This window comes from Bombina bombina, chromosome 6 (assembly GCF_027579735.1).
Source record: "Bombina bombina isolate aBomBom1 chromosome 6, aBomBom1.pri, whole genome shotgun sequence".
NCBI lineage: Eukaryota > Metazoa > Chordata > Amphibia > Anura > Bombinatoridae > Bombina > Bombina bombina.
In genome coordinates this window covers 528,093,151-528,114,767 of record NC_069504.1, presented here as the reverse complement: position 1 = coordinate 528,114,767, position 21,617 = coordinate 528,093,151, and the positions used below count along the sequence as shown (strand labels likewise).

Here is a 21,617-nt window from a genome sequence, read left to right as displayed (position 1 = left end):
TATGACATGAACCAGAGCTTTATCTAGACAAATGCAACCAGTTTAATAAGCCACTCTCCCTATCCTAAACATAGTACCTGGTCAGAGCCCAATGGAAAAGTAAAAAAGAAGTATAGATAACTGGTACAATAAAAGCAAAATAACTGGGAACTCTATATTATAGTAGGGACAATAATTGCTTATTTTAAGCACACATACATTCTCAGAAGTCCCTTTATATATCACAGCCTTAAATATTATTGAGAAATAAAATACGGCACTAAACCTTATAAAACTTAGGACCTGTCAGCTAGCTAAAGGCCTTTTGTAGCATACTGGTGCTAAGACCAGAGGCATTATGCTTATCCCACGCCAGTACTGTCCAGGCAAGAATGATGGCCGCCAATGCACGACGACTCCATATTTTCAAACCGGAGGGTGTTGAGTTTAAAAGATCTTGCATTAGTTACTTTGGTAGGGAATCGCACCAACCTTTCCAACCTCAGTGTTTTCTGATTCTCCATTTCAAGAGCTTGCGAGACTCGTAGTACATTCTTGCTTATGCTGTTAGGTCTAGTTTCACCTCGTGGGAGTTGATCACCATGGTTCGGTATAGATGTGGCCCCCATAACTAATGTCCCTCTAGCAGGTAGATTACTTGCTAGAAACATCAGCGTAGGTAGCAAGGGAATGGATATGAAGTATAATACTTGCGGTGGTAGAGCTTCTTTGACTGGAGCAGAGTTTCCACCTACGGTCCCTGTAGATGTGAGGTTTCGAAACTCCAGGAATGACATAGAGATAGGTTGGCTTGTATCAACAATGCCTTCACGAACACTCCGCAGTGCAGGCTTAGCGTTAGCTCCCTCTTCCTCTGCTGCAAAGTCTACGGTAGTAGTTTCCAACTTAATCTGAGAGCAGTAAGATGTTGAGAGTGAACACTGGGCATAGCGGCACCACTCCTGCTCTCCGTAGAATCAAACTTAGGTAGGATGGGTTGCTGAGCAGAGCAGCCGCCACTAGTGCCCAGCGCCTCAGACAGTGATTCCTCAAATGCCACGCAGTAGTCAGCAAGTAGGCAGCGCAGCTCCTCAATAATACCCTCACTGGTATATGGTTCCATGTTACAAGTGTTAGGTACTTTTGCATTAAACAGCCCACAATAGGGGCTGCGCAACTGTGAGAACCCGATGGTAAGCCACTGGGGGGGTTTTGAAAAGGCCCCAGCCTTGAAATAGCTCCGGTAAACATAAGCGCTGAACAATCCTGAGAAGGAAGACCTCAAATGAAAGACAGACCTTTTGAGAGTCATGAATTTGCCAGTTTGAAGTCCAAATAATGACAATATCTTGCGATATTCTGTAAACACAGCAGGAAGGTGTGAGCAGCTCAGTTTTGCGTCCATAGATGGCCGCCGCCCGGAAGTTCCCATTTTTGGAATTACTTTTGTGTTTTGGAAATACAATAAGATTTTTTTCTTTTGGAAATACACTTCCAGTATGTGTGAAAACAATGTCAAAAATAAATCTAGTTCCCATTTTGCTAAAGAACTTGTGATATCACAGCATTCACTACGGTAGTTTGCCTTGGAAATGGCTGCTCTTTTGCTTTCAATTAAGAGCTAGATTATGAGCGGCGTGCTAACTGTTGTGTACAAAGGAAAAGGGTTTATTTCGGCTTTTTGCACGCGTTCGAAAGTAGCGTGTATATTACAGGTTTAAAGTAAATGCAATCACTTGAGCGCAATTAAAGTTTGCACGCGTCGGGAAAGTGTGACTTCAGTGCTCTGGTTAACTTACCCTCGACTAAAAAGTTGTACAAAAACACATCAAAATTATATTTAAAAGTACGATTACACTCATAATAACACTATCAAATATAAAATATTTTTAAAAATTGCAATAAAAAGTTATAAGGGCTCAAAGATATGAGGTCTCAGGTGTTAAAGCCTTTTTTTTAATTTTTTTTTTTAACATAGAGATATATACAGCCATGGCCAGAAAATTGTTGCCATTACAAATGTTTAGGCATTCTCATGTTTATTTTGTTTGTTTGTTTTGGTATGACACAAAAAAAGGCAAATCTGGCAGATTCCATGCAAAACTCCAAAAATGGACTGGACAAAATTATTGGCACCTTCTCAAAAATGTAAGAAATAATTGCATTCTAAGTTTGTGATGCTCCTGTAATTTGTAATTAAACTCACCTGTGAAGTGATGCAACATGGAAAGCTACACCTTAATTTTAAAAATAAAATTTCAACAATACCATCATCATTAACACCAATTATACTGGATGAGTCATTACCCTTTGGTGATTACACTAGACTCGTCAATATAAAAACCTTAAATATGCTTTACCATGTTATACATTTATGAATGGTGATAAATTAAAGTCCAGATTGGAGTTAACTAATAGTGGGGCAGAATTATTTAATCACTGGTTTAAATACCTTCAACTTTAAAAATGTTCTTACAACACACCCAAATAAACAAGATTTAATAAAACAAAGGTTACCATTTGAATTATTATGTTCAGGAAACCTTCCAACTAGAGGTACACTATTACTGATCTATAAATTACTAATCATATCTACATCTTCACAATTACCATCATACACTAATGGGTGGGCACGTGACCTCACCACACCACTTTCTAGGAAGAATGGAATATTATCTTTCAAAGTCATGCCGAAGCGTCTATTCTAGAAACAAATTATTAATTTATTAATGAGTTGGTACTTAACTCCTAATAGAGTTAAAGCCATATTTTCTAACTCTTCAGATCGCTGTTGGAGAGAATACGGAGAGAAAGGTACCCTTATACATATATGGTGGTTCTGCCCAAAATAATTTAATTTCTGGTCTCTAGTGGAAACATAGATAAATAGGTTACTCTCAATACAAATACCACTAGACCCAACAACAATATTATTGCACAAACCTATACCAAAAATATCAAACGTATATGATAGGGCATTAATCATCCTTATAAATAGCGCCAAACAGATTATACCTAGATACTGGAAACAAACTAAAGTTCCAACAGTATCCGAATGGCAATCACAAATATATCACACAATCGTAATGGAAAAACTACATTACCAATTAATGAATCAGATGGAAGTATATTATAACATAGTAAATATACTACAGATAATAGTATAGGATGCTAAACTGGGTATGTAATTTTATGGAAAATAGACAATATATACAGATAGCTAAAATACTATACTGTAGAAGATGTTATCATTGTTCAGCACTTTAAATGAGGGACAAATTTGTTAGCATATACTATAGTTGAAATACGGCAGTTCTCATTTAGTGCTGTTTAACTATTCTTTTTTCTTTTTATGTGATGTGTGTATTGTAAAGTGTTGAATAAAGCTTGTTTGAAAACTAAAAAAAAAACCCTCACCTGTATCAATTAACAGGTGCTGACAATATAGAAATCACACGCAGTAAAAATGGTGAAAAATGTACTCAACCTTTCTGTTGTGTGTCTCTGTGTGCAACATTGAGCATGGAGAAGAGAAAGAGCAGCAAAGAATTGTTTGAGGATTTGAGAACATAAATTGTGGAAAAGCATGGACAATCTCAAGGTTACAAGTCCATCTCCAGAGATCTTAATGTTTCTGTATCCACTGTGCGCAACATTGTCAAGAAGTTTACAGCCCATGGCACTGTAGCTAATCTCCCTAGACGTGGACGATAGAGAAAAATTGATCAAAGACTACAACAAAGGATTGTTCGAATGGTGGATAAAGAACCTTGATCAACTTCCAGACAAATTCAAGCTGACCTTCAGGCACAGGGTACAAATGTGTCAGCTAGCACTATACGTTGCCATCTGAATAAAAAGGGATGCTATGGTAGGAGACCCAGGAGGACCCCACTGCTGACACAAAAACATAGAAAAGCCAGATTGGAGTTTGCCAAAACTCACCTGAGGAAGGAAAATTTTAGGAGAATGTGCTGTAGACAGACAAAACAAAATTACAGCTTTTTGGTACAGTCCCTCATTCTACTGTTTTTAGAAAAAGAAATGAGGCTTTTAAAGAAAAGAATACAGTCCCTACAGTCAAACATGGTGGCGGTTCACTGATGTTTTGGGGTTGCTTTGCTGCTTCAGGCACTTGATGTCTTGACTGTGTGCATGGCATTATGAAATCAGAAGACTACCAAAGAATTCTGTGGTGCAATGTAGGGCCCAGTATCAGAAAGTTGGGTCTCCGTCAGAGGTCATGGGTCTTACAGCAGGTCAGTGACCCAAAGCACCCAGAAATGGTTTAAGACAAAGCGCTGGAGAGTACTGAACTGGCCAGCAGTGAGTCCAGATCTCAATCCCATAGAGCACCTGTGGAGAGATCTCAAAACAGCAGTTGGGAAAAGGAACCCTCCCAATCTGAGAGACCTGGAGCAGTTGGCAAAAGAAGAGTGGTCCAAAATTCCACTAGAGAGGTGTAAGAAACTCATTGATGGTTACAGGAAGCAATTGATTTCAGTTATTTCTAAGGGGTGTGCTACCAAATATTAAATTGAGGATGCCAATAATATTGATGCATGGGTGCCAATATTTTGTGCATTGGAGCCCTTTGCATATTTATGCAATATTCAGATTTAATGGTTTTAACTATGTATTTCCTGTAAATATTTCACCTTCCAATGTAGTTTTTTTTTTTTTTTTTTGGGCTAAAATATTTTTAACCTATAAGAATAGATTTTTGTGTACAGTGTCACCTTAAACTGTTTTTCATTATTGACAGTTTGCACATAAAAATAGCTAAATCCAAAGTCTGTCTGTATCTATAAATCCCCAACCAAAAGCAAGTACAAGGTATGCTGTCAGTTTGTTTCCATGAGAAAGGGGAACATTATTGTTTATTGTTTAAATATATAGATAATCCCTTTATTACCCTTTCCCCAGTTTTGCATAACCAACACTGTTATATTAATACACTTTTTTACCTCTGTGATTATCTTGTATCTAAGTCTCTGCAGACTGCCCCCTTATTTCAGTTCTTTTGACAAACATGCATTTTAGCCAATCAGTGCTGACTCCTAGGTAACTCCGCGGGCATGAGCACAATGTTATCTATATGGCACACATGAACTGACACCCTCTAGTTGTGAAAAACTGTCAAAATTAATTCAGATAAGAGGCTGCCTTCAAGGGCTAATAAATCAGCATATGAGCCTACATAGGTTTAGCTTTCAACTAAGAATACCAAGAGAACAAAGCAAATTTGAAGATAAAAGTAAATTGGAAAGTTGTTTAAAATTACATGCCCTATCTGAATCATGAAAGTTTATTTTTGACTAGACTGTCACTTTAAATTTTTATAGTCATTGGTGTAATCAAGTGACACAAAGGTTGGGGAAAAAAAATAAAAAAACAAACAACAAATTTACCAAAACTTCCAGATGGTCTACAACTTTGTTTTTGCTTCCTTTTTTCCCTGTTACTATTTATTCTCTGCCATAGTATGACTTTTTGCCCTATCCCCTTTGTATGCTATTTGTCTGTTTTACTTCCTCTTGTTCCTCTACAAGCTCATACCTTCCTCTTATCTCTCTCTCTATTCTACCTTTTTCACTTATACATTTCTTTCATTTCTCCTACTTTCCAGCCTCTTTTTCCACCCCATGCTTTGTATTTCCCCTTTTGAAGTCACCTAGCCAGAGTGATTAAAGAAGCAATGGAACCAATATAAACTTTGCCATTCAAAGGGACTTGATACGGAAAACATTTTTTTTTCATGATTCAGAGCATAAAACTATCCAATTTGCTTCATAATTTTGGTATCCTTTGTTGAAAAGCAAATATGAGCCTTTTGTTATTGGCTCCCAGTAGTGCATTGCCGCTCCTTAAACAAAGGAAAGAGAATGAAGCAAATTTGACAGGTACATTTGAAAACTGTTTTAAAATTGTTTTAAAATTGTATTCTCTATCTGAATCATGAAAGAAAAAAATTGGTTTGCATGTCCCCTTAGCATTAGTAAAATGCTAAAAGTAGTTTTATTATCTAGTAGCTTCTTTACTTGGTGTCTTTGACCAGATTTAGTTGTTTTTCTGCTCATGTCGGCAAACCTTTTTAGATGCTGTGTCCATTTGTAACTCAAACAGTAGCCACGATTGAGGCAAATGATTACAGAATTTTATGATGTTAGATTAGTAGAAACAAGGAAATTCTTCCTTCAATGTTGGGGTCAATTGTTAGATTCCTTACAGGAAAATTAAATCTTAATAGTAGCATTATGAAAATGATTGAATGATTCCATATTTGGCATATATCTTAAAGGGGGGATAACTAAACTCAGTTTTTTTTCTTTCATGATTCAGATAAAGCAGGCAATATTAAGCAACTTTTCTAATTTACCCATTAGCAATTTTTCTTCATTCTCTCACAATCTTTATTTGAAAAGAAGACATCTAAGCTAAGGAGCCCGACAATTTTTGGTTTACTACCCTGGACAGCACTAGTTTATTGGTGGGTGCATTTAGCCACCAATCGGCAAGCACAATCCAGGTTGTGAACCAAAAATGGGCCGGCTTCTAAACTTACATTCTTGCTTTTCAAATAAAGATAGCAAGAGAACAAAGAAAAATTGATAATAGGAGTAAATTAGAAAGTTGCTTAAAATTGCATGCTCTATCTGAATCATGAAAGAAAAAAAATGGGTTCAGTGTCCCTTTAATGTAACTGAGAGACTTTTTTTGTTTTTGACTTTTATCCTTTGCTTACTGATTTGTGACTCTTCTTTGGAGACCATTTTATTTTTTGTTTGAATTTCAATTAATACAATTATTACCCAGTTTAAGCTATTTGCCTTATTCCAACACTATTTTTTAAATTGTAAATCAATTTTTCATCAAAAAAGTTTATAGATTACCATAAAAATCACTGCCCCAGAAAAGCAAATCAATAAAAGATTAAAGTTATTTTGAATTTTCCTCTATAATACATTTATATGAATTGGTATGACTACAAACCTCTTTCTTTTTTGATAAAGATGGCCAGTGTTGGAGTGATATCCTCTGCCTTCCATTTCCACCCGTGTGCGCATATTCTCAGTAGGGGAATGAACAACATGGGCTGCCGTAGCTTACATGTGGCAACAAGATGCGCAGCGAAGGAATATTATGACGTGGTGGTTGTTGGAGGTGGTGCCGGAGGAATCACTATGAGTGCTCGAATGAAGAGAAAATTGGGAGCTGGAAAAGTTGCTGTTATAGATCCAAGCGAGGTAAATATAGATTTATTAAAGTATATCCTGAGCACACAAGCAGGTGTTAGATATGCAATAAACACTAGTTATCTCATAACAGTGGAATAAAATGCAATTGCAAAATAAGGTCATTATATAAAACAAGTGATCTAAAAAGGAGTTTATGGATGAGAGATGGAAAGGATGGTATCCAGAAGGCCTCTGGGAAGTTCCTGGTGTTGGCCAGTAAGCCCTCATAGGATAATGTAGTGTTTCCTGTTTTTATGGGGGGCGGAGGGCTCTGCAGCAAGGTAATAGTATTAAAGATTATTGTAAGTCATATTATATTGCATCTAAAAATGGGGATTTTAAAATTTGTTACAGATTTTTTTTTGGTAAATTAGAAGCTGAAGCTGTTGGGCTTTTGCTTATTCACCAATATTTTAGAGTTTATTTTTCTCTTTTATGGATACAAAGGATCTTAGGTGAGGAAATCTGTGTTTTTTAAATGTTTATTCTTTTGAAGGATCTAAAAAAGTAATAAAATATAATAAGGCAACTTAAAGTGAATGTAAAGTTTCATGAATCGGTGTTCGGTTTTTAAAAATACTATTAAAAACAGGGGCACTTTCATTCATGAAACTTTACATTTTAAAAATAATTAATAATAATTTCTTCACCCAAGCCAGACCGGCTCCTCTGTACTTACGTCAGCAATGACGAAACCGGCTTCCTCCAATCATGGCGTGCACCCCAGAGCAACCAATTCAAGAGGCCACGTTGTGATTGGAGGAACCCAGTTTCGTCATTGCTGTGCTAAGTATAGCATGAGAAGCGGAGTGGGGGATCGCTGGTCTGGCTTGGCTGCAGAAAAAGGTAAGTATTTAAAAAAAAATAAAAAAATAAAATGCTGCAATGTAAAGTTTCATGAATGAAAGTGCCCCTATTTTTAAGTTTACATTAACTGTAAAATATGAGGTTTACTAGCCATCTGGTAGATGCTACTAACGTACACAATCGTTTTGAGAATTTACCCGTATTGCTTACATACTCAGTATTGTGTCTTTTAACATGCATTGTATTTTTCTGCAATAGAAACATTATTACCAACCCATGTGGACATTAGTTGGTGGTGGTGCCAAACAGCTGGCAAACTCAGAGCGTTCTATGGCAAGTGTCATCCCGTCTGGGGTCAAGTGGATCAAATCAGAAGTTAAAGGCTTTGATCCTGACAAGAACAGCATCCGCATAGGTGATGATAAAGAGGTATTGTTTTACCAATTTTCTTTTAGTCAATAGTTCATGATTTATTTATTTTTTTAGTGCAGGGCTTAACACATAATTGTTAAAAAATCAAGGAACCATCCCAAAATGCATAGGGGTCAGAAATGTTTAATTTTTATTGTGTGTGTGTGCCTAACGCACATATGTACTGTATGTGTGTATAGTATAAATATAATCTGTATAACAACAAATATATCAGTATTAAATCTTTCACTGGCCCCTGTTAGTGGCTGGCTCATCGGTAATTTGTATGGCTAGTAAGTTTAATTTAAGTATCTGCTGTATGAAAAGTAGAATATAGGATTAAAGGGATAAGAAAGTCCAAATTAAACTTGCATGATTCAGATAGAGCATGTAATTTTAAAGGGGCAGTCTAGTCAAAATTAAACTTTCATGATTCAGATAGGGCATGCAATTTTAAACAACTTTCCAATTTACTTCTATTATCTAATTTGCTCAGTTCTTTAGATATCCTTTGTTGAAGAAATAGCAATGCACATGTTTGAGCCAATCACACAAGGCCTCTATGTGCAGCAACCAATCAGCAGCTACTGAGCATATCTAGATATGCTTTTCAGCAAGTGATATCAAGAGAATGAAGCAAATGAGACAATAGAAGTAAATTAGAAAGTTGTTTAAAATGACATGCTCTTTCTAAATCACGAAAGAAAAAATTTGGGTTTCATGTCCCTTTAAGATACTTTTAAATTCACTTCTATTTTCATTTGTGCTTTGTTCTCTTGGTATGCCTTGTTGAAAAAGAATACGCACATTTCCTAGATAGCTTCTGATTGGTGTCTGCACACATTTGTCTGTTGTGATTGGCTAAGTAGATGTGTTCAGTCAGCTGCCAGTAGTGCAATGTTGTTCCTTCAGCAAAAGGATAACAAGAGAATGAAGCAAATTTGATAATAGAAGTACATTGCAAAGTTGTTTAAAATTGCATGTTCTATCCAAATCATGAAAGACAATTTTGGGGTATTCTGTCCCTTTTAACAACCTTTTCAAGTGATGGATTAAGATAATAGTTTTAATAATAATATTAATAAAGCAAGCTGTCTAAACAGTAGCGGCCCTACTAAACAGAGGGCCCTGGTGCAAAAATATTTTTGGGCCCCCCAAAGGTAACTCAGTAGTAAGCAATAGTTAAAGTATACCTGCTGCTCTGTATAATGACTATGGAGGATAGTTAGATGGACCAGCAACTTGCACAGTTGCACTAATTAAATGCTCCCCTGCATTAGGATTGTACACATTATGCTCATGCCTATGTATAGACTGGCTACTATGCCCCCCCCCCCCCAGCACCTGGGCCCTTGTGCCATTTCACCTGCTGCACCAATGGTAGCTCCGCCCCTGCTAAAGTATTGCAATATTAGCCAAATAACCCCATTTGGTTGCCCCAACTATAATTCTTTAATGAAAAAAATAAGTTTTCTGGTGTTGCCCTAGCAACACGTTACATTTGAAATTTCGAATGTGGATTTTCAATCTAATTATGAACATTTAAAAACCGGAAATAACATTAGATTACCGAATTTTAATGGATTCTTATTCTTATCAACATTCGATTTGTCCAAAATGAATATTTACATGACTATTTTTTCTACGAAACAAATGACATTTTCAGCACAATTGCCCATCCCTATCCAGCACTCCAGTCACTTCCATGTGTGTTACAAGACCTTTAAAACTAATATCACTTCTAGGAATTTCAGTTATGACTGTTGGTTGCTTCATAATGTTTAATAGTAAAGATGTTTGTGTAAATTAAAGCCTGATTTCTATGTCTCTGTATGTCAGTCTGAACCCACGTTATAGAACAGTATGCATCGGTTGTGTCAAACTATTTTTTTTTTCTTCATTTTCAGATTAGCTACAAATATCTGATCATTGCTCTTGGACTTAAATTACAGTATGAAAAGGTAAACCTCAAGTCTATATCTAAACTGCTAATATCAGTATGAAAAGGTAAACCTCAAGTCTATATCTAAACTGCTAATATCAGTATGAAAAGGTAAACCTCAAGTCTATATCTAAACTGCTAATATTTGCTGTCAAACTGTTACTCATGTATGGGCCCTTTTTGCAGAGCTTTTTTAGTTTAATAAATATGCATGCTTATTTTATATGGTTCTTTTTGGTAGATTTGATGAATATTGATTGTAGAAAACATGAACAATTAATTTATCAGGTAAGTGTTAAAGTTTTCGTTCAGAAGATGGTGAGAGTCCACGAACCATTGCATGTGGGAATAAAGGGACATTATACACTTATTTTTTCTTTGCATAAATGTTTTGTAGATGATCTATTTATATAGCCCATAAAGTTTTTTTTAAATGTATAGTTTTGCTTATTTTTAAATAACATTGCTCTGATTTTCAGACTCCTAACCAAGCCCCAAAGTTTTATGAGAATACCGTCAGCTACCTTCTCCATCTTGCTCCTGTTTGTGTAAAGGGTCTTTTCATATGCAAAAGAAGGGGGAGGGGGGAGTGTCTTATTTCCCACTTGCAGTGGGCTTTCCAGCTGCCTTTAAACAGAGCTAAACTAAGAGCTTCTAAGTAAGTTTTTAAACCGTTTTATACTGGATTTTTATATCAGTATCTGTGCATCTTATTCTTTATAGTAGTGTCTATTACATGCAGTTAAATGAAAATGAGTGTATACTGTCCCTTTAAAGATACAGTCTACTCCAACATTTTTATTGTTTAAAAAGATAGATAATCCCTTTATTACCCATGTCCCTGTTTTGCATAACCAACACACTTATATTAACCCCTTAGTGACCAGAGCACTTTTCCATTTTCTGTCCGTTTGGGACCAAGGCTATTTTTACATTTTTGCGGCGTTTGTGTTTAGCTGTAATTTTCCTCTTGCTCATTTACTGTACCCACACATATTATATACCGTTTTTCTCGCCATCAAATGGACTTTCCAAAGATACCATTATTTTCATCATATCTTATAATTTATTATAAAAAAATTATAAAATATGAGAAAAAAGTGGAAAAAACACACTTTTTCTAACTTTGACCCCCAAAATCTGTTACACATCTACAACCACCAAAAAACACCCATGCTAAATATTTTCTAAATTTTGTCCTGAGTTTAGAAATACCCAATATTTACATGTTCTTTGCTTTTTTTACAAGTTATAGGGCCATAAATACAAGTAGCACTTTGCTATTTCCAAACCATTTTATTCAAGATTAGCGCTAGTTACATTGGGACACTGATATCTTTCAGGAATCTCTGAATATCCATTGACATGTATATATTTTTTTTTAGAAGACATCCCAAAGTATTGATCTAGGCCAATTTTGGTATATTTCATGCCACCATTTCACCGCCAAATGCGATCAAATACAAAAAATCGTTCACTTTTTCACAAACTTTCGGTTTCTCACTGAAATTATTTACAAACAGCTTGTGCAATTATGGCATAAATGGTTGTAAAATTTTCTCTGGGATCCCCTTTGTTCAAAAATAGCAGACATATATGGCTTTGGCATTGCTTTTTGGTAATTAGAAGGCCGCTAAATGCCGCTGCGCACCACACGTGTATTATGCCCAGCAGTGCAGGGGTTAATTAGGGAGCTTGTAGGGAGCTTGTAGGGTTAATTTTAGCTTTAGTCTAGTGTAGCAGACAACCCAAAGTATTGATCTAGGCCCATTTTGGTATATTACATGCCACCATTTCACCGCCAAATGCGATCAAATAAAAAAAAAAAGTTCCCTTTTTCACAAACTTTTTGTTTCTCACTGAAATTATTTACAAACAGCTTGTGCAATTATGGCATAAATGGTTGTAAATTTTTCTCTGTGATCCCCTTTGTTCAGAAATAGCAGACACATATGGCTTTGGCGTTGCTTTTTGGTACTTAGGCCGCTAAATGCGCATCACACGTATTATGGCTAGCAGTGAAGGGGTTAATTAGGTAGCTTGTAGGGAGCTTGCAGGGTTAATTTTAGCTTTAGTGTAGAGCTTAGCCTCCCACCTGAAACATCAGACCCCCTGATCCCTCCCAAACAGCTCTCTTCCCTCCCCCACCCCACAATTGTCCCCGCCATCTTAAGTACTGGCAGAAACTCTGCCAGTACTAAAATAAAAGCTATATTTGGGCTTTTTTTTTTTAAAAGAAAAGGCATATTTACATATGCTGCTCTGTAGGACCCCCCTTTAGCCCCCAACCTGATTGATCCCCCACCAAACAGCTCTCTAACTCTCCCCCTCTGTCTTAATGGCCGCCATCTTGGGTACTGGCAGCTGTCTGCCAGTACCCAGTTTAGAATAAAATTGCTTATATTTTTTTCATTTTTCCCCTTTTTTGTAGTGTAGCTCCCTGCCCCACCAAAGACCAACCCCCCACCCCGTCCTAGATACATTCGATTTACATATTTTTTAATTCAGATACCCCTTTCTCAAACTTTTCAAACTTTGATTTTCTGTAGTGTAGCGTTCCCTCCCGATCCCGCCCCCCTCTACATTACCCGGCCCATCGATGGCCGCCCACCCGCCTCCCAAGTCGGCTCCCACCCACCAACGATACCGGCCATCGATGTCCGGTGCAGAGAGGGCCACGGAGTGGCTCTCTCTGCATCGGATGGCCATCTAGCGTTATTGCAGGATGCCTCCATATCGAGGCATCACTGCAATAACCGGAAAGCAGCTGGAAGCGAGCAGGATCGCTTCCAGCTGCTTTCCACACCGAGGACGTGCAGGGTACGTCCTCAGGCGTTAACTGCCTTTTTTTTGAGGACGTACCCTGCACGTCCTCGGTCGTTAAGGGGTTAATATACTTTCTTTCATGTAATTAGCAAGAGTCCATGAGCTAGTGACGTATGGGATATACATTCCTACCAGGAGGGGCAAAGTTTCCCAAACCTTAAAATGCCTATAAATACACCCCTCACCACACCCACAATTCAGCTTTACAAACTTTGCCTCCCATGGAGGTGTTGAAGTAAGTTTGTGCTAGATTCTACGTTGATATGCGCTTCGCAGCAGGCTGGAGCCCGGTTTTCCTCTCAGAGAGCAGTGAATGTCAGAGGAATGTGAAGAGAGTATTGCCTATTTGAATTCAATGGTCTCCTTCTACGGGTTCTATTTCATAGGTTCTCTGTTATCGGTCGTAGAGATTCATCTCTTACCTCCCTTTTTAGATCGACGATATACTCTTATATACCATTACCTCTACTGATTCTCGTTTCAGTACTGGTTTGGCTATCTACTATATGTAGATGAGTGTCCTGGGGTAAGTAAGTCTTATTTTTTGTGACACTCTAAGCTATGGTTGGGCACTTTATATGTAAAGTTCTAAATACATGTGTTTAAACTTATATTTGCCATGATTCAGGATATTCAGTATTCCTTCATTCAGACTGTCAGTTTCATTATTTGGGATAATGCATATGAATAAATATTTTTTTCTTACCTTGAAAATTTTCAATTGACTTTTTTCCCTGCGGGCTGTTAGGCTCGCGGGGGCAGAAAATGCTTCAATTTATTGCGTCATTCTTGGCGCGAACTTTTTTGACGCAAAATTTTGTCATTTCCGGCGCCGTAGTTGTCGCCGGAAGTTGTTCGTTGTTACGTCATTTTTTGACGCATGTGTGTTCAGACGTTTTTTTGTGCCAAAAAATGTGGGCGTCGTTTTCGGCGTCAGAGGATGTGGCGTCATACTTGGCGCCAAAAAATATGGGTGTTGTACTTGGCGCCAATAATGTGGGCGTCATTCTTGTTCCACTTTTTCTCACATTATTTAAGTCTCACTTTTTTGTTGCTTCTGGTTGCTAGAGGCTTGTTTGTTTTGCATTTTTTCCCATTCCTGAAACTGTCATTTAAGGAATTTGATAATTTTGCTTTATATGTTGTTTTTTTCTATTACATATTGCAAGATTTTCCATAAACTGTTCCTGGATCAGAACATGCTGAGGGATTCCTGTTGACTGAGATAAGTCCTACCAAAGCTAAGTTCATTTATTTTAATGTTATGAATGTTTATCTTTAGCTATGGTTTGTAATAAGTTATCATGATAAACTTTTACATGCAGAATCCATTAGTATTTATGCTTTATATATTGCTATTCTTTTTACATTTTATGTACAAAATATACTTAGAAATGTATAAGAATTTTTTTTCTGATTGTATCTTTAAGGCTTTGTCTGACGTCCCGCCTTCTAATAAAATTTCTAGGTCTTTTTCAAACTTCTTTTAGTTGATGAAGTTTCAAATGACCAACAACATAATGAATTATCCACTAACAAATCTACTTTTTTATTCTTTAATAGAGTACACTTGTTCCTTGTTCAAAAGGTGTTGATTATTTTGGATATTGAAATATCTAGTTCTTTTGATTTTAAAGACTAGCTAACATTTAAATTCTGCTTGTTTATCTTCTGTGGTTTCTTCAGAGGGTTTTCTCCAGTTCCTGATACTAGGGAATGGAATAGGCTGAGAATTTTCTTTTAGTCCTTCTTTAAGGTTTTTAAATTGTATTCTTTGCCGGCAGTTAGTTTTCAGTTTTGAGGAAAGATTCCCCAAGTTAATGGGGCTATCTCTACTCCTGCTAAATATATAGCAAATAGTATTTATTTTTTTCCTTCAGATGGTCGTATCTTATTTAAGGAAAATTATTTTCAGGTACTTTTCTTAGACCTGTAATTTATTTGGCTGATATTGCAATTGCTGCATCTTTCTGGTTGGATACTTTAAGATCAAGTATCGGATTATGATTTGTTTTAGCATTGTTAAATCTTCTATTTTTTTGAAGTTCAGACTAAGTGCTATTGCATTGTCTTGTTATTTTGCATTTGTTGATTATGCAAGTCCAGTGTGTTGTCTGATCCTTTAACTTGATTAACATGCTAATAATTTCATTTGTGTTGTCATTTTATTAAAATATTTCGCAAATGAGGTTTAATCTATGTCTTTAGCTATTTTAGCTAGAAGAACTTTGTGATTTCAATCTTGGAATGCTAATTTGATTTCTAAAATCCATATTTCTTTTTTTCCAAGATATTCAATTATTTGGTTCATAATTGGATTCAATTATTTAACTGTTACTCTGGGCTTCAAGATTGAGTTCTAAGACTAAAACTTTAAGCTTATATTAGTTTTCTGTTCTTACTAAGGAACGGAATCCTGAATTCTTCCCCAAGTAACATGTTTATAATTGGAAGTTTTTTTTCTTCATTCAATTAAGCCTTTTAAAAGTTTAAAGTCAGCTCCCTAAATTTGCATGTAGGTGCGATTCTTATTCCAGCTTGGCTGGTAAGGGGCAGGTTAAGACTTTTTTGAAATTTGTTTGGTTCTATTCGGTCCAAACTTCTTTAACTTTGGGTACAGAATAAGTTTCAGAGTAAAACCGTCTGTGAGAAGTCTTTTTTTTTCTCTATCATATTCCAGCTATTCCAGTAAGACTATCACTTTCCTGAAGTCTGTCTCAGACCTGGAGTTTTCTGCTGTATTTTTTCCAGTTTCATTTTAGGAACTGGGTTTTGGGGTTTTATTCAAGACTATAAATTGTTCCAAAGATAGAAAATCTTTTTGAATTGTCATATAAGTGTACCATCTTTTAGAATGATGTTTATATGGTCTATTCTGCCTTTTTGGTCAGTGATGGCATTATTTGTTTACAATAGATGCATATCTTCATTTTCTGTTTTCATTCAGATTATTTTTATTTTCTGAGATTCTCTTTTTTTGACAAGCATTACCAATTTGTTGCTTTTCCTTCTGGTCTAGCGACAGCTCTAAGAATCTTTTCAAGGTTCTCAGTGTTCCTTTTTTGGACGGTATCATGGTACTGGCTCAGTCTTTTTCGTTCTGTGGAATCTCATACGATTCAACTTTGTTGTTTCTTCAAGACATGGTTAGAGGTTCTTTTTATCAAAAGCTCCTTGATTTCTCACACAAGGCTCACCTTTTTTAGGTTTCCAGATAGATTGTGTCAATGTTTTTGTCTCTAACAGACAAGTGACAAGTTTATTGGGTTCCGTTTGTCGGAACCTTCAGTCTCTATTATTTCCTTCAAGTTGCTATATATGCATGGAAGTTTTAGGTTTCATGGCTGCAGCATTGGATTCGATTCCCTTTGCTCATTTCATAGGAAACCTTTCCAGTTTTTTATGCTGAATAATGGTGCAGGGATTCTAGGATATCACTTTTTATATCTTTGAATCCTAATGTTTAACTATCTTTGATTCGGTGGTTAAGATCACCATCATTTAGTTCTACAGGTCTCTTCGGTTCTTTCAACCTGGACCATGATCTTTACAGATGCAAGTCTTTTAGGTTGGGAGGCTGTCTGAGGATCTCTGTCAGCACAAGGGGTTTGGAAATCTCAGGAGGCGAGATTACCATTTGATATTCTGGAACTCCGTGCATTCTCAGAGTTCTTCAGTTTGGTTTCTTTTTGAAGAAGAGACGTTTTTTTTCAGACAGATAATGTCACAACTGTGGTGTATGTCCATCAGGGTGGGACTATCAGTCTTTAGGCTGTGACAGAAGTATCTCGGATATTTGCTTGGACTAAATCCAGCTCCTATCTAATTTCTGTGGTCTTTTTCCCAGGTATAGACAATTGGGAAGCGGATTATCTCTGTTAATCAAGTTTTACATCCGGGAGAATGGTCTCTTTACCCAGATATGTTTTTCAATTTTTCAGATGTGAGGGCTTCCAGAAATAGATCTGATGGCATCTCATCTAGACAAGGAACTTCCCAGGGGCCTATTCAGGTTCTGGGATCTTCAGGCGGAAGTAGTGTATGCATTAACACTTCCTTGGAATTATCAATCTGCCTATAATTTTTTCATCTCTGGTTCTTCTTTTTAGAGTGATTTTCTAAATCATCAGAGACCAATTTTTGGTGTGGCTGGTGGCTCCAGCATGGCCACACAGGTTTTTGTATATGGTTCTTGTTAGGATGTCCAGTTGCCAATCTTGGTCACTTCCATTAAGGCTAGACCTTATATCTTAAACATTCATTTTTTCCATCAGGAACTATTAATTTGATGGTATGGAGATTTAACGCTTATACTTAGTCATAGAAGTTTCTCTGACTCAGTGATTAATACTATGTTGCAGGCTCGTAAATCTGTGTCTAGTAGAATTTATTATCGAGTTTGGAAGATTTACATCTCATGATGCTCTTCTTATGAATTCTCTTGGCATTCTTTTAGAATTCCTAGGATTTTATAGTTTCTTCATAAGGTTTTGTCTGCATGTTCCTTGAAAGGACAAATCTCTGCTTTTCTGTGCTGTTTCACAGTAAGAATTGCTAAATCTTTCTGATATTCATTGTTTTGTTAAGGCTTTGGTTCGTATCAAGCCTGTCATTTAAGCCAATTTCTCCTCCTTGGAGTCTTATTTAGGTTCTGAAGGTTTTTCAGACTCTTCTATTTGAGCATATGCTTTCTTTGGACATTAATTTCTTTCATGGAAAGTATTGTTCTTTTTAGACATCTCTTCAGCTAGAACAGTTTTTGAATGATCTGTTCTTTCTTGTGAATCTCCTTTTTCTGATTTTTCATCAGGATAAGGTGTTTTTTGCTGTCCTCATTTAAATTTTTACCTAAAGTTGTGAATTCTAACAACATTAGTGGAGGAATTATTGTCCCTTCCTTGTGTCCTAATCCTAAGAATTCTTTGGTAAGATTCTTACATTCTTTGGATGTGGTAAGAGTTTTTAAATATTATGTTGAAGCTACTCAGTTTTCAGACAGACTTCTAGCCTATTTGTTATCTTTTCTGGTTTTAGGAAAGGTCAGAAGGCTTCTGCCTTTTCTTTGGCATCTTGGTTAAAGCTTTTGATTTATCATGCTTATTTGGAGTCAGGTTAATCCCCGCCTCTAAGGATTACGGCTCATTCTACTAGGTCAGTTTCTACTTCCTGGACTTTTAAGAATGAAGCTTCTGTTGATCAGATTTGCAAAGCAATGACTTGGTCTTTTTTGCATACTTTTACTAAATTCTACCATTTTGATGTTTTCTCTTCTTCAGAAACAGTTTTTGGTAGAATAGTACTTCAGGCAGCTGTTTCAGTTTGATTCTTCTGCTTATATTTCAGTTTTTTTCATTATAAAAATTGAAACTTTTGATTTGGGTAGTGGATTAATTTTTTCAGCGGAATTGGCTGTCTTTATTTTATCCCTCCCTCTCTAGTGACTCTTGCGTGGAAGTTCCACATCTTGGGTATCTGCTATCCCATACGTCACTAGCTCATGGACTCTTGCTAATTACATGAAAGAAAACATAATTTATGTAAGAACTTACCTGATAAATTCATTTCTTTCATATTAGCAAGAGTCCATATGGCCCACCCTTTTTGTGGTGGTTATGATTTTTTTGTATAAAGCACAATTATTCCAATTCCTTATTTTTTATGCTTTCGCTCCTTTCTTATCACCCCACTTCTTGGCTATTCGTTAAACTGAATTGTGGGTGTGGTGAGGGGTGTATTTATAGGCATTTTAAGGTTTGGGAAACTTTGCCCCTCCTGGTAGGAATGTATATCCCATACGTCACTAGCTCATGGACTCTTGCTAATATGAAAGAAATTAATTTATCAGGTAAGTTCTTACATAAATTATGTTTTTTACCCCTGTGATTATCTTGTATCTAAGCCTCTGCAGACTGCCCCCTTATATCAGTGTTATTTACAGACTTGCATTTTAGCCAATCAGTGCTGGTTCATGCATAGCTCTACAGTAGAAATAGCTAGTTCCCATTGTATTTTTTTGTTGAAGAGATAGCTAGGTAGGTGTCTGGAGTACTACATGGCAGGAAATAGTGTTGCCATCTAGTGCTCTTGCAAATGGTTAGCATTCTTGCAAAGCTGCGAGTTCTCCAGACACGTGCATGCTCCTGACCTTACATCCCTGCTTTTCAACAAAAGTTACCAAGAAACAAAAGAGTAGTCACAGCTAAAAAATGCATGCTGTGAAAAAGAATGACAAGGCAGCACTCAAATTGCGTAAATAACAAGTGGTTTATTTGGTAAACCTACATATGTCAAAAACAATTCACAAAACCCTTAATTATACTAAAAAGGAGTAACTAGTAAACCCAGGCCTGGTTTGTACTTAATCTAACACACTACCGTAAAACTGCGGTTATAACAAATGATTGTTCGAAGTATATGACTTGTTTAAACTATGCACTGTTACAAACAAACAAACAATGTGTAAAAGATGTGTGAAAGATAAACTGTTGCAACAAAATTCAAAGGAGACACAGATTAACAAATGTCCGTTTACCAGAGCACTTAGTGTGAATCACACGCTCTGCAATTGAGAAATGTTACAAAGAAGCAGTTCCAGTGTTACTGATTGGAAGACCAACTGTTATAGATTACTGAGCAAACAGTCTCACCACATTCGCGGTATGAAGTTCCAGTATTCGCTTCACCACTAGCTTTTATAATTACCACTTGATCACTCCAAACTATGCATATTTCTCATGCCGGATCCTGGTAATTCTCCAAACAAAGCGATGTGTGTTAAAGCTCCATAACGGTTTCAGTACCTCCTTGTATTCAAAAAACCGGAACTTCTATTCAAGACTGCTGCGTGCTTTTCAGTTGTCAGAACCTCATCAAGGTAACTCGGTATGCTTTAGACCAGCTGCCAGGGACTTAGCACTCCACTTCAAACAGTTGCCGCTTCACAAAACGTCAGACATGACGCGTTTCGCCCCTCCCCTTAGTGGGCTGACTTTAGGGCCTCATCGGATCCCTAAAGTCAGCCCACTAAGGGGAGGGGCGAAACGCGTCATGTCTGACGTTTTGTGAAGCGGCAACTGTTTGAAGTGGAGTGCTAAGTCCCTGGCAGCTGGTCTAAAGCATACCGAGTTACCTTGATGAGGTTCTGACAACTGAAAAGCACGCAGCAGTCTTGAATAGAAGTTCCGGTTTTTTGAATACAAGGAGGTACTGAAACCGTTATGGAGCTTTAACACACATCGCTTTGTTTGGAGAATTACCAGGATCCGGCATGAGAAATATGCATAGTTTGGAGTGATCAAGTGGTAATTATAAAAGCTAGTGGTGAAGCGAATACTGGAACTTCATACCGCGAATGTGGTGAGACTGTTTGCTCAGTAATCTATAACAGTTGGTCTTCCAATCAGTAACACTGGAACTGCTTCTTTGTAACATTTCTCAATTGCAGAGCGTGTGATTCACACTAAGTGCTCTGGTAAACGGACATTTGTTAATCTGTGTCTCCTTTGAATTTTGTTGCAACAGTTTATCTTTCACACATCTTTTACACATTGTTTGTTTGTTTGTAACAGTGCATAGTTTAAACAAGTCATATACTTCGAACAATCATTTGTTATAACCGCAGTTTTACGGTAGTGTGTTAGATTAAGTACAAACCAGGCCTGGGTTTACTAGTTACTCCTTTTTAGTATAATTAAGGGTTTTGTGAATTGTTTTTGACATATGTAGGTTTACCAAATAAACCACTTGTTATTTACGCAATTTGAGTGCTGCCTTGTCATTCTTTTTCACAGCATGCATTTTTTAGCTGTGACTACTCTCTTATCCTTTTGTTTACTATTGTATAGTGACTGCTAGCACCAAATTTGTTTTTTGTTTGTAAACTGGATAGAGTGCACACATTTCTATAATTTATAATTACCAAGAAACAAAGATGTGATAATAGAAGCAAAATAGAAAGATGTTTATAAATTTGCTTTCTCTGTCTGAATCCTGAAATAAAAAAATAGGGTTTCATGTCTCTTTAGCATAAAATAATCTGCCCTTTCTCTTTGCAGTATTTTTTCAATTTATTATTGCAATGCAGTTTCTTCTAGTACCACTAGGTGGAAGTATTTTCAATGTCAGCAATGATTTCCTTGGGCTAATGATCTCAAATTGAAGGATAGTACAAAAAGTTTATCTTATTCATGGAATAAATTTCCATTAGTATTGGTAACAACAAAGACTGTAAGTGAATGCATGGCATAATACATAAGGCTAGCCTAAGAATATTAAACTTAAACGGACATGAAACCCAAAATTTTTCTTTCATGATTCAACCAGAGCAAACATCATTTAAAAAAGTTTTCAATTTCCTTTTATTATCAAATATAGTGAACACAACTTCAGGGAAGCGCTCAGACACTCGCTCAGTG

The 21,617-nt window shown here is 36.6% G+C and overlaps 1 protein-coding gene across 4 annotated transcripts in view; it reads left to right on the top strand.

The window, feature by feature from the left end:
- Positions 1-21,617, top strand: part of SQOR (sulfide quinone oxidoreductase) — a 193,578-nt gene that overhangs the window by 82,959 nt on the left and 89,002 nt on the right. For all 4 annotated transcript variants that reach the window (XM_053717446.1, XM_053717445.1, XM_053717444.1 and 1 more), the window contains exons 2-4: positions 6,993-7,226; positions 8,283-8,453; positions 10,343-10,396. In XM_053717446.1, the coding sequence (XP_053573421.1) occupies positions 6,993-7,226; positions 8,283-8,453; positions 10,343-10,396 (459 nt within the window). The remainder of the gene's footprint in view (positions 1-6,992; positions 7,227-8,282; positions 8,454-10,342; positions 10,397-21,617) is intronic.